Source organism: Rhagoletis pomonella, unplaced genomic scaffold, assembly GCF_013731165.1.
Source record: "Rhagoletis pomonella isolate Grant_MI unplaced genomic scaffold, Rhpom_1.0 Rhpom_scaffold_00011, whole genome shotgun sequence".
NCBI lineage: Eukaryota > Metazoa > Arthropoda > Insecta > Diptera > Tephritidae > Rhagoletis > Rhagoletis pomonella.
The window spans coordinates 9,308,287-9,324,583 of NW_023458565.1; the positions used below are offsets into that span (position 1 = coordinate 9,308,287).

Below are 16,297 nucleotides of genomic sequence, written 5' to 3' on the forward strand. Positions count from 1 at the left end.
TCGTCCAAGTCCAAGTCGTACGACATTCGACACGAATTTCGATCGTAGTAATCAAGTACGTGGACGGAATCAGATGCTTTTCCAACTTTCCCAAAGTTAGCAGCCTTGTTTTGCTTGTTAACGTATCCGTTTAGGTGAGAATGTGCTTTGTTTTAAGTCGACATGAACAGCGTTCAAATGGTAAATATTTATACGGCGCTGCAATGGTCTTTAGACTTTTGTTAAAATCCGCTGAACGGTTCTGTATGAAAAGTTCAATTTCGGTGCATGACGACGAATTGAGGTTGTCGCAACCACGGCGGCAAGATCTTCGGCCGAACGACCTGTACGAAGACGCACGATTGTTGCCACATTGTGCATCGACCCAGTTGTTTTTTTTGAATTGCTGCACCAAACAGTTGATTGTTGCCTCAGATGACCGGCTTTGTTGACAGAAAAAATCACGCGATGCCGTTTCATAAAACGTTTGCATCACTGTTCCGAGTTGTTCAACTGAGTATCGCTCTGTGCCCTCCGCTCTTCACAATACTTCCTTCAAGCCTAGATCCCTCAGAATGTTCCATCTTCGGAGATAGGGAGTGAATGTGCTTAAGCTGTGTTTCGTTTTTATACCCGAGCGCACTTGTGCACAAGGGTATTATAACTTTGTTCACATAACGGTTGTTTGTAACAGGCAAAACGAATCGAGATAGATATAGACAAATGTATACATAAATGATCAGAATGAAAAGAGAAATCGATTAAGCGGTGACTGTCTGTCCGTCCGTCCGTCCGTCCGTCCGTCCGTCCGTCCGTCCGTCCGTCTGTGCACACGATAACTCGAGTAAAAATTGAGATATCTTAACGAAACTTGGTACGTGCACTTATTTCTGGCGTAGGACGGATGGTATTGAAAATGGGCAAAATCGGACAATAACCACGCCCACCTCCCATATAACGGTAATTTTCAGAAATACGAAAACTGCGATATTTTAGAAACTACTGAAGATTATTCACTCAAAATTGATATTTACAATAAGTTTTAGACGAAAAAGAATAATATTATAATTTTTTGGAAAATGGGCGTAGCCACGCCCACTTATGGTTACATGTGTATATCTTGGTAACCGCTGCACCAATTTCTTCCAAACTTGGCACAGTTGTTAACCTTGGTATAACACACGATATGACCGAAAATTTTTAAAATCGGACAATAACCACGCCCACATCCCATATAACAATAATTTAGAGAAATACGAAATCTTCGATAAATCAGTAATTATTGAAGCTAATTTATTCAAAATTGATGTTTGCAACAACTCTTTACCAAGAAATACGTTTAGGATAAAATTTTGAAAAATGGGCGTGACACCGCCCACTTATGATCACATATAAGTATATCGGTAACCGTTCTACCGATTTGTACCAAACTCGGTGTGGTTATTGTGCTTGCCACATAGAAGCAAAACGTTGAAAATTATTGAAATCGAACTCAAATTACGGCCGCTTTTCATATAACAGTAAATTTCAGAAATGCTTGAAACTTCAATATTTCGAAATTTAAGGACGCTAATTTACTCAAAATTGGTACACCCCGGTTTACCATGTAGCGGTAGCTTTCGGAAAGGTAAAAAACATATATTTAATACTTGCGCCGGGTATTTAATGTTCGGCTCCGCCCGAACTTAGACTTTCTTACTTGTTAATATTTACAATGCTTTTCAAGCTAAAATTTTTTTGATGTGTTTTTTACAAAAATGTGATTCATGCTCTAACAAAAACATATAAATCACACTTTCAAACTTTGTACAGAAATAAAAAAAATTCCACCAATTTTTACCTAAATTTCGATCATTTTAAGCAGAATTTTTAGAAATTTTTTGCGTATAAAATTTAATAAAATAAGTGCAGGTTTTGAGCGGTTACAAAATCGCATTGATTTTTTATAATTTTTTTTTGCTGACAGCTCTTGCGTTTTTTTCATATAAATTGCGTAATTTAGGAAAACGGCCTCGCGCATATTCTACCACAGAAATTCATGTTTATATGGAAAGAAGTGCAAAACGCCTTCAACAAAAAAAAAAATATTAAAAATCAATGCGATTTTTGGCCGCGAAAAACTTGCACTTATTTTACTAAAATTTTATAAGCCTCTTAACTGCATAACCAATAAATTTAATTATAAATTTGTGTAATTTTTCTCGCCCAAATAATTTTTCAAATACGTTCTGTGTCCTTAATTTCTTGTCACACTGTATTACAATGATAAAGCAAAAGAAAAAGTATGATAGCAGTAGAAAAATAAATTCATTGACGTCATGAAGTATTTTTTTGTTTATTTTTATACCCGAGCGCACTTGTGCACAAGGGTATTATAACTTTGTTCACATAACGGTTGTTTGTAACAGGCAAAACGAATCGAGATAGATATAGACAAATGTATACATAAATGATCAGAATGAAAAGAGAAATCGATTAAGCGGTGACTGTCTGTCCGTCCGTCCGTCCGTCCGTCCGTCTGTGCACACGATAACTCGAGTAAAAAATGAGATATCTTAACAAAACTTGGTACGTGAACTTCTTTTGGGCGTGGGACGGATGGTATTGAAAATGGGCGAAATCGGATAATAACCACGCCTACCTCCCATATAACGGTAATTTTAAGAAATACGAAAACTGCGATATTTTAGTAACTACTGAAGATAATTCACTCAAAATTGATACTTACAATGAGTTTCAGACGGAAAAGATGAATATTATAAATTTTTGGAAAATGGGCGTAGCCACGCCCACTTATGGTTACATGTGTATATCTTGGTAACCGCTGCACCAATTTCTTCGAAACTTGGCACAGTTGTTGGCCTTAGTACAGCATACTAAATGGCTGAAAATTTAAAAAATCGGACAATAACCACGCCTTCCTCCCATATAACGGTAATTTTCAGAAAAACGAAAACTGCGATATTTTAGTAACTACTGAAGATAATTCACTCAAAATTGATATTTGCAATGAGTTTTAGACGAAAAATAAGAATATTACAAAATTTTGGCAAATGGGCGTAGCCACGCCCACTTATGGTTACATGTGTATATCTTGGTAACCGCTACACCAATTTCTTCCAAACTTGGCACAGTTGTTGGTCCTGGTACAGCATACCAACTGGCCGAAAATTTCTAAAATCGGACAACAACCACGCCCACATCCCAAATAACGGTAATTTCGAGAAATACAAAATCTTCGATAAATCAGTAAATATTGAAGCTAATTTATTCAAAATTGATGATTGCAACAATTCTTTACCAAGAAATACGTTTATGACAAAATTTTGGAAAATGGGCGTAGCACCGCCCACTTGTGATCACATATATGTATCTCGCTAACCGTTCTAGCAATTTGTACCAAGCTCGGTATGGTTATTGTGCTTGCCACATAAAAGCAAACCGTTGAAAATTGTTGAAATCGGACTAAAATTGAGGCCGCTTTTCATATAACGGTAAATTTCAGATATGCTTGAAATTTCAATATTTCGAAATTTAAGGTTGCTAATTTACTTAAAATGTATACACCCCGGCTTATCATGTAGCGGTAGCTTTCGGAAAGGTGGAAAACATATATTTAATACTTGCGCCGGGTATTTAATGTTGGGCTCCGCCCGAACTTAGACTTTCTTACTTGTTTTTATTTCTGTTAAATATAGGAAGATTAAAAGTTTAATACGTAGAGTGTATCGTAATATTACATAAAAAAGGTTCAATAAAATCAAGTTTGCCTAACCCATTGTACGAACATAGATACATACATGTATACATATGTATGTATATACAATTAGTTTATAAAATTTTATGACAATTATCTTGCCTCTTTAGCGTTTGGCTTTGTTGATCCGATGATAGCATGCAAAATTGTATTTACATATGACCATTTACATGTGTATATGTATGCATCCTCTATATATGTATATTTACAATCCTTCCTAATTCGTAGTGACACAGCATTGAAAATTAATAATTTCCGAATACTTTTATGACCTCGTAAAAATTTTTATCGCCTAAACTTGTATGCTTATATTGGCAGATTAGTCGCTAAATAGTTAGCGGCGAAGAGGACTTTAATTCGATTGAGAAAATTAAAATTTAATAAAATATAAAAGGAAAATTATTTCTTGGCCCTTTGTGAACCACATTTGTATACATAAGTAAAAAGTGATTTTTATGACAAGTTTAAGTTGAAAGAATAAAAATAAATTTTCTTGTGAGTAGGCAACGATACACGAGCTCCTTTAATCGTAAAATGGTTAAATGGAATGTTAATAATTCTAGGGGTTTTTTTTCTACGGACGCTTTTTACGTATTTATTTTTGTTAAACTTGCTACTCCTATTTTTTATTTTTTATTTTGCTGTATTAAGAAAATCTCTATGCAATCTAGTTTGGCTAAACAATTTTAAATTGAATGAAAGAATTATGCTGTAATACTTCTTTCTGCCTCCGCTACTTTAATCAACCGAAAACTTTAGTCTTACTTAGGTTGGCTTAAGGCGGCGCATACACATATTGCAATTTTTTTTTTTGCATGATTGACAAATCGACTCCCACTTGTCAGTAAAACACAATACATTGTTGCTAAGCATTGTTTACGCGATTTCGTTTATGTAAGACTGGCCTACTGACTGACTTCTTCTCAGGCGTGTTTTCTTAGGCGCTCATTTGCACACCCATTGTTGTCGTTATTTCATAAATTTATGAATTTTGCAAAGACAAAGTAAATTCACACCGACACATGCACACACATTCATAGCTCAACGTCACATTTGTTGCAATTTGCATTAATACTTCTCAACATTCATAATTTTTATTTCGGTGTTACAAAATTTTTGTTTCTACATCTCCAAAGCATAATTTTTTTTCAAAGAAATCAGGTGTAAATTTTTGTAAGCATTATACTACAAAGTTAATATCTTTTCCAACGCATACCTACAGTATAGGTCATATAAATAGCGCCCCCATTTCAAAGTGATATTGTTTGTCACATATGTTTATTTATTTATTTTTAAGAATTTTAAATTAAAACACAGTTCTAACAAAACCCATTTAAACCCAAGTTTAAAACTTTGTAGAAAACTAAAAAAAAAAAATCAACAAAACTTCATCCAAATCTCAAACTATTTTCTCAGATGCGTTCGATTTGTTTTGAGTACAGTCCCTTCAATTTTAGTGCAATAATATGCAAGTTTCAAGCGGCTAAAAATCACGTTGATTTTTTTTAGAATTTTATTCGTCGAAGGTGTTGCGGGTTTTTTCCATATAAAAATAAATTGTGTTTATTCGTGTACAACGGGCACTGCGTTTAATCTTTAAGCTGCTAATAAAGCTCCGTAGACAGTTGATGTCCACCCCAGAGGGTTCCCTGTAAGTTTTGATGAAAAAGTGGCGAGTTAATTAAAATTTAACCTCATGAAAGCAGGACAGCTGAGAATAAAATTTTGATATGAGTTTATATTAAGTCTTATTGGTCAGAGCTCGGTCAAGATACCTGTCAGAATGGAGAGTTTGCTCTTAGCCAGACACGAAAGCTTCTTTGGTCGCCCGCTGTCGGCTACCGGTCAGAAGGACTTTGCTCTCCGAGCCGATTATAAGCCTCAGCCTAAGCTATCATTAGTCATACCATTATTTGTGGGGTCAAAAGTCCAGCTACTTTTTGAAGCGACACTAGAGATAGATCTGTCATTCCCCGATAAGTTGCGATCATATGTGCTAGTGTCCAAAGTAGGTGGAAATTGATGGAAATCTGGAGATAGAGCTGTCATTTCCCGACTACTTGCGAACATATCATAAGTCATCCTTGTGCCCTGGTTACCGCTGGGATATCGGAGTAGAAATTTAACCTTCTGATCTTTAATGCACTGGCTCCTAGACGGCTGATTGTTGCTTTTATAGGGGCCAACTCTGCCTGAAAAGGGCTGCATGAGTTCCTGATTGAAAGATATAATTGGACCTCTGAAGGCAATTCATGAAAGGTCTTGTTATTCGAACGGCTGATTTAATTTGTTTATTCGCCTTAGATGTATTTTGTTTTTTTGCTTTTACTGATTTGACAGCTTACCGCAAAAGTAAAAACAAAATATGTCCATGGGATTGTTGTTTTTGTATTATTGCTACCGCTTTGTATAAACTTGACCTCGGACCTCTGTTCCAGAGGCTGCCATTCTACCATTTAAATTGTAGATAATTGTACCATTTAAATTGTAGATAAGGATCCCGTCGAAGCCAGTTTCGGTACGCATCGATCCGTTTCTTCAGATATGAAGTAGAAGTTCCCAAAGATTGCCGAGTGCTAATAGACGGGGTTCAGGGAGAAACTAGAGCTTATTTGCCTATTGGCAGAGTACACTGTAGCAGCCTTACCCGCCTTAACATTTGGTTTCCAGGATAGATTTCTGGGTGGAGGGCCAGGTCATAAGTAAATTAAAAGGAATGAGTAGGTTGACAGGTTTACTACGAGTTCATACGAAGAAAATACCTATTTAAAACTTTCTATAAAGTGACCTACAATACACCTACACTTTCTTAATAACGCTACGTAGGGTCTATGTAAGATCTCACGGATCAGCCAACTTAACATAACTTAACACGTAGTAAAGACTTTTGAGAGCTGTTTGAGAAAGCTGATGTAATTAGAGAAATGCACGGGGTAGTGGTCGTTCCGTTGTGATTTTCGTAAACAGTCGTTCAACCCATTTTAGCCTTTTCAGTTCTTCAAATTCAAAATAGTTCGAATGCCCGAGAAATAAATTTACCTAACTTGTAATTTTCCAAAATTAAACGTTAGTTTGAGCATTTTTTCAGCTCGTAACTCGTTCAAGCAGCGAATTTTTCCCGCCGCACATCAATAATTCTCTGGATAGCTATTACTATGTAGATTATTGATTATCATGTTTCCTGTCCCTTTCTTGTCCGGTCATGTGGCCATCTTTCTACTTCTTCTAAGTTTTTTTCCTTAGCATACTTACGTACACACCTTCTGTTTACTCATTTCGACTTGACGCTTTTTTGCCAGTATTTTTTTCTGCTTTGAATATTTAATTTGATTATGCAGCCGTTGTTTCTCCATTGTGTATGTTATTAGTCAATCTTCCGGCGGATGTAATGGAAATATCGGCAATACTGTTTTATGGTGTTCTATGATATTCGTATTTGGTTATAGTATATACGGACGGTCTTGTTGTACATATGTATGTATACGTATCATCATGTGCGCACAATGATACGTGATTGGCATTTTTCGTTTTATAAAATCAATATAATTCTTAAGGTTATTCAAGATATTTTTTTTTTATTGAAAAAAATTACAATTATATACATATATCCATTAGGATGAATAGCCAAAAAAGTTGCGGATTTTCCACCGAAATTATAAAATTTATTATATTCTAAGAGTTTGGGCAAACTATTTCGGAAACATAAATCTGAAGAATATACGTGAGGTGGATCGATTTGAAAATACCTCTAAAAATTTGATTATGTATTTCGATTCGTTGAATTTCGTAATGCAGACCTTTTAAGTTCTTTTTAAAAACTGATTTTATTTTTTATATAAAACTCGATTTTTGGGGGTATTTTTCCGAAATATTTTGTTGGAAGTTTTAAAATACAATAAATTTCATGATTCCGATTTTTTTATGATGCACCCTAATGTCTGTAAATTTTTACGAGTGGACTAGCAAAATTTCGGTGAGCTGTGTGGAAGAGAACATGCAAAAATTGTTTTAATTTGCTGTTTTTAATCTTCATTATTCTGTTATTTTCCACAGGATCACCCTTAATTTCAATACATTTCTTAAACCTGCAGATCCAAGCAGTCCTCAAAATCGCATTTTTGTATGTGCTTAAGTCCTTCATTAACCGCATTAATTATCCCCGCATTGCCACTCGTTTTTTCGTTTTCCAAACAAATTTTCAAAAATTTTTGGTGAGCAGTTTTCAGTATACCAATGGTAGTTACTGTCTGACTAGAATCTAGAGAAATAACAGCTATAATTTTTAATTTGGCGAAGTAAACCAAATTCTTCACATTGGTTGCTGACTTCTGTTGGCTGGCTTTACCAGGCGGACTTGTTCCTTCTGGGTTCCATACCACTGACTCCGGGTCATGCTTCATCGTCGAGCTTCTTTCTAACTCACTCAAAATGCATGGCAGCCTTCGAGCAGATTGCTTTAGGTACCCCTAGATCGCTTCGTAATATTCGCAAGACTACCATGGCATTCAAGCCCAATTCACTATTATTCGTGCTACATTTGTCTCGTCGGTCGAAAATTTGGGACGCCCTTCTCTAAACTCATCCTTCACGGAAAAAGGTCCAGTCTGGAGTGCTTGTCATCATCGACAAATATTTTTAAGAGATTGTTCATTCGTTACATATTCAGTTCGGAATTCATTGAAAACTTCCACAGGCTTGAACTGACGTCGAACGTCGTAAAAAATTTCATGACGAATTTCTTGTTAAATTTCTATCGAACTTTCATCAGTAATTTAAACGCTGGAACTATTACTGCTGTTTATGATGGTTTTTAAATAAATGAAGTCGTCTTCTTCTTCAAACTTATAACCGCCAAGAGTGACGTGAGTGCCGAAACGCTTATCCTCTAACTGTTTGTATGATGATAGGAGATACTTAGTTTTTCCTCGTTCACGCTAGACCCACACGCTTTGCTTCTGTACCTAATTCCGAGAATAGGTGTTGGGCCCCCTCGTCCTTCTCTTCCGTCGGGGCTTGGGCGCAAATAAGCAAGATGTTTAATATCGCTTTGGTGCGGATTGTGGGGAGAAACTCTTACGCCGGGGTGAACGATAGTACTCGGCGACGAAGTGTCTTTCCCACCACAAATCCGACGCCGAAAAATCCTGTTTTTTTTTTATCTACCTCACCCCGCCCATCGCACTTCCTGGATGGCGATGATGCCAGCCTTTGTATTTTTGAGCAAATCAACCAGCCGGGCAGAGGCGTCTTCCCCATTAAGGGTCCCGGCTTTCCAAGTGCATGTCCGCAAATCGTATTCCTTTGTATGTTTGTCGTGCTCGTCATCAAATATAGGGGATCTCATCCGAGGGTTTAATATTTTAGACTACTGAAGCCAAGAAACCCCTTTTGTCATCTATGTCTATTGCTACATATGTATATTTCTGTTTTTTCCGAAGATCGTTCTCGATCTGCTTAGTTTTTTTTTAGAGGAGAAAGCATCGAAGCCTTAACTCCGTCAGTGTGGAACTTTAATCGCACTAAACCTCTTACCGTCGTGTACCGTGCCGCATCCCCCTCTGTACTACCGTTAAGTATTCTGCCTATATGTGCGCACTTCTGGTTGTATGTATATTAGGGTGATTCCTTCTCTATGCAAAAAAAAATCGGTACTGTTCGGAAATATAAAATGTGTTATATTTCAAGACTTCCGCCGATATATTTCGGAAACATATTATGATTTACGTGAGCTGGACGTATCTGAAAATATCTCCAAAAATCTAGTTTTTTTTTAATAAAATGAATTTTTAAAAATATTTTTTTTTTTTTTATAAAAAATCACTTCAGATGGTACAATAAGCTTAAGCGGTCTGCATTAAAATATTTAAAAAATTCTATCAACGGAATCAAAATAATGAGTTTTTTTTGGAGATATTTTAAAATTCGTCTAGTTCACGTACATCTTAATATTTTGCGAAATATTTTGGCGGAAGTAGTAAAATACAATACATTTTAGAATTGCGGTAGAAAACCCATTCTTTTTGTTTTTTTTTTGTGCAACACCCTACCATACATACATACATACATAGGATGTGGGTATATATAGAAACCCGAAGCAAACTATGTACTTATGTACATACTTACATACTAAATAAAATTTAGTTTTTTGTTTTAGTTATTTCTTCAGTTTGGGTGTCTTTTTAATTATATTAAATTGCTTTTCAACGCGATTTCCTCTTTCCAGCAGCAAAGCCATCATCGCCGGACGACTGCCTGCCTGCCTGCCTGCCTGATGCTGTTCGCTCTGTTCTGTTCTGTTCTGTTCTTTTGCTACGTTGTTGCCGTTGATTGTTGTTTCTCGTCTTAATGATCATGACATGCCATTGGCACTTCCGTCTCCCGGGCAATCATCGAGCCATCGCCAACAGCAGCATATATTGCTGCTGCTTTTGCGTTTGCTGTCGACTGTGGCTCACCAATTTTCAACAACTGCCAATCGTTAGTAAAAGCGCTATATGTTTGCTGTGTTGTAAATTGAGACAGACCGTCTATCTGTAGTCGATTGTGTGTCTTCCGTTGGAATAGCGATTTGCACCGCTGTCTGTCAACGGTCAACTGTTGATGGCATAATAATAAGTACATACCTCGTACACACACATTTTTAAATAAATATACATTTGCGCATATGCGTCTACTTACTTGTATATTCATCGCCCACCTTTTTCCCCCTTTAGGGCTAATGTATGTAATTGGCCAACACTTGATTCCACAGCAAAACTTTGCAACAGTTCGCCGCTCAAAATACATAAATACATATTTTGTTTATTTACAAGTATTTACTTTTATCGTTGCGTTGCTTTATTTATAGTTTTTGTTTTAATATTTTTTCATATTTTTTCCAGATATGCAACAATTTTGGCTTTCGATGTAAAAGTGGAGCGTGAAGCCCAGGAGATGGCCGATTCGTTGGGTGTGAAAATATTCCAAGCTGACATTATTTATCATCTGTTTGACAAGTTTATGGCCTATCGTGAGGAGTTGAAGCAAAAGAAACGTGAAGAATTCCGTTCGGTTGCCGTCTTTCCATGCAAGCTTAAGGTGAGTGTCCTCTTCGGAGTGAGCATTAGGCAGTTTGGTATACGTGCTTACTAAAAATAAAAAAAAATAGAAATAAAAATCAGGCGAGCATATTCTAAAAATGCAATTTCCTAGCATAAATCAAAAATTTTTATTACGAAATTGCATATTTTCGTCAATCTACGTACCAAACTCAATAAAACAAGTATAAAAGTATAAGTTAGGGCGTAGCAGAAGTTTATATACAATAATAGCGCAATTTTGGCTATGATAGTTAAGTCTTTTGAGGGACAATTGAGAGACAGTAGGCAAGATAGTTTGAAAGATTTTGTTTATTCTGGAACGAAAGCCTTACAAAGAAAAAAGCTTCCTTTAAAACTTTCGTGGTGAAAAGCTCTTTTCTTTGCTCACGTGGATCCACCAGTCGCAATGGCCGAGTGAGCAAGGCACGGGCGTGCCAGTCCGGAGATCCGAGGTCGAGTTCTTCGGCAGCGAATTTTTTCTTTTATTTGCTTTAATTTTTTTCTTATTAAAAAATTTTTATTGCCCCTGAGGCCGTTTTATATGAAGAATTATTGTGAAAAAACAATGGTTCATCGCGGTCACTAAGATTCGGCCCAGCGACCCCAACTAACCAAGCCAGTGGTCTACCCACTGCGCTAAGTTCGCCTTATAAACTGTTGTTGCTTTTTCCTATGCCAACTCAACATTTTTTTTTAATCTAATTTATGTATCTAGTTCCACTTACAAATGTAATTCTTATTCTGAAAGAGCTATAGTAAAATTTCAACCTTAATATGTCTTTTTGACCCTAATTTGGAAGAAGCTCCATTTAAGTCCATCAGAAATACCAGTTAAGAAACAATTTTAACAAAAAATTTTAAGTAGGAAAGTTTTCTAGGGTTCGACGAAGATGCAAAACTTTTCAGGACTTTTTGAAACTCTAAGAAATCTTCTTATTTTTTTCTGATGACTTGAACCAGTTCTTAAAATTTTTTGTGTTTTATTTTGTGGAGGTTTTTCAGGATATTTGGAGCTCTTTTGTTGTTTTTCGGACTAGTCGGAATTTTTCGTATTATATTTTGATTTTGTTTTTAGTCCTTTCGGATTTTGCCGAACTTTTAGAGATTTTTTGGAATTTTTGAGATTCCTCCGAATATCTCGAGATTCTTTTGATTTCTTTCCGAAATTTTCGGACTAATCGGAATTTTTCGTGCATGATGTCTTATCCTAGACTCCAAATCCATATGGCTAACTCATTTCAATAATACAAGAGCACTGATGGTGTGCAAACGTCTAGCGGTTAAAATCTGTGGATGCACCCCAAGGACCCTGATACCGTAGTACGTTCAGTAGGAACAGGGAAAAGCTAGCCTCTGTTCCCCAGAGACAATGTGCTTAGAGATTTTTAATTACATTTTCGGAGAGATTTTCAATCCAATTTTAGTAATAACAAAGAGCGAGTTTGAAGTAGCTAGGACTTACCGTTAATTTTGTGCAACTTTTTGTTGTTGAAGGTGTGGTGCATTTTTCCACACAATGTTTGACGTTGTTTTTATAAGGAGGAAAATGAGCAACACCTTTAACAACAAAAAATTTCCACGAATCAACGGTAAGTCATAGCTACTTTGAACTCTCACTTTGTTAAACTAAAACTTCATATTCAAAATCTGTATAAGAAATCTATGTAAAAATGTAGCAATTTTTACGAAATTTTGGTGTTTTTTTTTAAATATTGCAGAAAGTTTAAAACTTTTTATACGTCTCTAAGATACCTAGACTGAAGCTTTCAGTGTTTGTATATCTTCTCAGCGGAAGTCTATGCCCGTAGTTTGTGCGCAGAGATTAACCTTTACCCTACCATCACAGGCGGCATTTTTTGCTCTCTCACCCTTCGAACTCAAATTCTCATTGGTCCTGAATTGTATTGAGAAGCGTAATGCCCTGGCTGGGAAGAATGCTATCCAGTTGATATGGGCACCGGGGCCCATGGGAGTCTACGCAAAGAAATGAGCTGCTCAGTTAGCCTGAACTCCAACAGGATCTGAGCTCTTCCTTGTGGTAGGTCCCAACACAATAAAGGAAATGCTCACCGAACTGAGAGACCTGCATTGGTGAAACACCACGGGTCTTCGCCAAGCCAAGAGTTTACAAGGTAGGTACAAAGAGATACAGGTTACTCCTGAACGTGCCCAAAGTGAGGCCAAGAAATACTACAGGTTTTTTTACGGGTCATTGTAGGCTAAGAGGCCACCTGCACAAGCTAGGGATTTGGTCAAAAGATTTTTGTCGTTTTAGTTTCTCCGAATTTGTTCTAGTTTTTGGGACTTTGTGTTATGCTTCGTGCTTTATTATTCGATACATTTCGTATTTAACTCTGATATTTGTGTAACTTTTTGCCTTTAATTTTCCGTCATATTTCGGAACTTTCACAGATTTTTCGTTTAATTTCTTCCTATGTAATTCGAGATTGGTTTGGTCTTTACTGGATTTGTTCAGTACATTACGGGATTATTCGTGTTGTACTTTTTGCAGCTCGGGGCCTACGAGATTAACCGCAGTTTTTTGAGGATTTCTCGAGAGCTTTTGGGCTTTTATTTTTAGAATTTTTCGGAATATTCGGAAATTTTCCTGACCTTTCAGGATTTTTTGGTAACTTTTAGATGCAAAAGTGCTTAAGTTCCTGCTTCAAAAAAAAGTCAAAAGTTTACTTTTGTATATTTTTGCATTTTATTGTATAGAGGACATCACTTCTATTGACATGTTTGCATAAGAATTAATAAGTTCAATATAAAATTATATTTATTGATCTCCAAACCAGTGTACAATGCTCTAAAATACTTTTCTGTTTTGTCCTTTCAGATCCTGCCTCAATTTATTTTCAACAGTCGTGATCCCATTGTTATGGGTGTAATAGTAGAGAATGGCATTGTCAAAGTCGGTACACCTATTTGTGTGCCCAGCAAAGAGGTAAGTACATAAATAAAATAAAATGACTAAGGAATACAAAAAACTCTTATTAAATGTACATACGTACATATGTTGGTAAATTGTTGGTAATATAGAAAAAAATTCTCCCTCGCTCATCAGTTTACCATGAATTCATAAGAAGAGAAGTGCAGTCCGAACTATTTCCGAAGGTTATTACGCCTTAACTTCAAATTACGCAAAACTTCAATTATTGACACTACTTCTAAAGTAAATTAAGTAACATGTGTGTTTGCATGAGTAAATTTGTTTCGATTATCATTAACAGTGGCTACCTTTATTTCCACTGAATTTACTCGAAAGGGTTTCAACAATGCCTTATCATTGTCCATGCATTTATGCACATTTTTTTACAAACCTTAATGTTCCAACCATAACAACTATCGTATTTATGTGAACCTTTTCTACTGCTTGCTGAAACTGCATAAGACGAACCTCATAAAATTCTCATTCACTTAAAATTTTTTTTTTATTTGTATTTGACTTTAAATATCGAAAGCGAATGCAAAACTCTTGACGAAACTTTTTGATTTTTTGCAATTTTCTATCAAAGCTCAATGACAGGTCTTTGAGAGTATTTTACTTTACATATCATTAATTTTAATCGCATAGGTGAAATAAATGTTTATACACATGTACTTTAGACTGGTATCATTATTCCCCATAAAAAAATCGGTACTGTTTTTCTATTGGAATTATAAAATTTTTATATTTTAAGACTTCCGCCAAAATATCTCGGAAAAACATTAAGATTTATGAAGCTGGACCGATTTGAAAGTGCGTAAAAAATTTAGTTTTTTATGAATAAGAAAAGTTTCTTAAAGTATTTTTTCATCTAAGGGGAGTTTTTTTCAAAAAATCCTTTGAAACCATTTTTATTCATAAAAACCTTCATTTCTGGAGGTATTTTCAAATCGATCCAGCTCACGTTATTCCTAATATTTTTCCGAAATATTTTGGTGAAAGTCTTCAAATATAATACTTTTTGTAGTCCCGGCGGAAATCTGCAACTTTTGTTTGGTGATGCAATCTAATGTACATATGTATATAGACCATGAAGGCCGCATTGCTTTGCATTATGAAAGACTATAACTAATGCATATTCTTCTTCTTCTTTTTTGGCGCTGTAACCGCCTAAGCGATTTTGGCCGAGTTCAGCAAAGCACGCCAGTCGTTTCTCCTCTGTGCCAACTGACGCCAATTGGAAACGCCAAGTGAAGCCAAGTCCTTCTCCACCTGATCTTTCCATCGCAGTGGGGGCCTCCCTCTTCCTCTGCTACCACCAGCGGGTTCCGAGTTGAATACTTTCAGAGCTGGAGCGTCGGTGTCCATTCGAACGACATGGCCAAGCCAGCGGAGCCGCTGTATTTTAATTCGCTGCACTATGTCTATGTCGTTGTAAAGCTCATACAGCTCATCGTTCCATCGTCTGCGGTACTCGCCGTCGCCAACGCGTAAAGGACCGTAAATCTTCCGCAAAATCTTTCTCTCAAACACCCCAAGAGCCGCCTCATCGGATGTTGTCATTGTCCATGCTTCTGCGCCATATACCAGCACGGGCATGATGAGTGACTTATAGAGCGTGGTTTTCGTACGTCGAGAGAGGACTTTACTCCTGAATTGCCTACTCAGTCCAAAGTAGCACTTGTTGGCAAGAGTGATTCTACGTTGGATTTCAATGCTGACATTATTATCGGTGTTAATGCTGGTTCCCAAGTAAACGAAATTCTCTACTTTCTCGAAATTGTAACTGTCAACAGTGACGTGGGTGCCAAGGCGCGAATGTGCTGACTGTTTGTTTGATGACAGGAGATACTTCGTCTTGTCCTCGTTTACCACCAGACCCATGCGCTTTGCTTCCCTATCCAACTTGGAAAAGGCAGAACAGACTTCGCGGTTTTTGTTACCGATGATGTCGATGTCATCGGCATAAGCCAGCAATTGCACGCTCTTGTAGTAAATTGTTCCTGAGCGGTTCAGTTCTGCAGCTCTTATTATCTTCTCCAACATCAGATTAAAGAAGTCACATGAAAGGGGGTCGCCCTGTCTGAAACCCCGTTTTGTGGCGAACGGCTCGGAGAGGTCTTTTCCAATTCTGACGGAGCTGGTGGTATTGCTCAACGTCATTTTACACAGCCGTATGAGTTTTGAGGGGATGCCAAATTCAGACATAGCGGCGTATAGGCAACTCCTTTTAGTGCTGTCAAAAGCGGCTTTAAAGTCGACAAATAGGTGGTGAGTGTCGATCCTTTTCTCGCGGGTCTTTTCCAAGATTTGGCGTATTGTGAATACCTGGTCTATGGTGGATTTGCCAGGTCTAAAGCCACACTGATAAGGCCCAATCAGTTCATTGACGGTGGGCTTCAGTCTTTCGCACAATACGCTCGATAAGACCTTGTAACCTATGCTTAGAAGGCTGATCCCGCGGTAGTTGGCGCGAATGGCGGGGTCACCTTTCTTGTGGATTGGGCAGAGCACACTTAAATTCCAGTCGTCGGGCATGCGTTCATCTGACCA

At 36.9% G+C, this 16,297-nt stretch overlaps 1 protein-coding gene across 1 annotated transcript in view; it reads left to right on the forward strand.

Moving 5' to 3' along the window:
- The window catches only part of LOC118746589 (eukaryotic translation initiation factor 5B), a 135,015-nt gene that overhangs the window by 80,718 nt on the left and 38,000 nt on the right, over positions 1-16,297 (forward strand). Inside the window, exons 6-7 of the mRNA XM_036480428.1 lie at positions 10,618-10,813; positions 13,655-13,762. Of these exons, the coding sequence (XP_036336321.1) occupies positions 10,618-10,813; positions 13,655-13,762 (304 nt within the window). The remainder of the gene's footprint in view (positions 1-10,617; positions 10,814-13,654; positions 13,763-16,297) is intronic.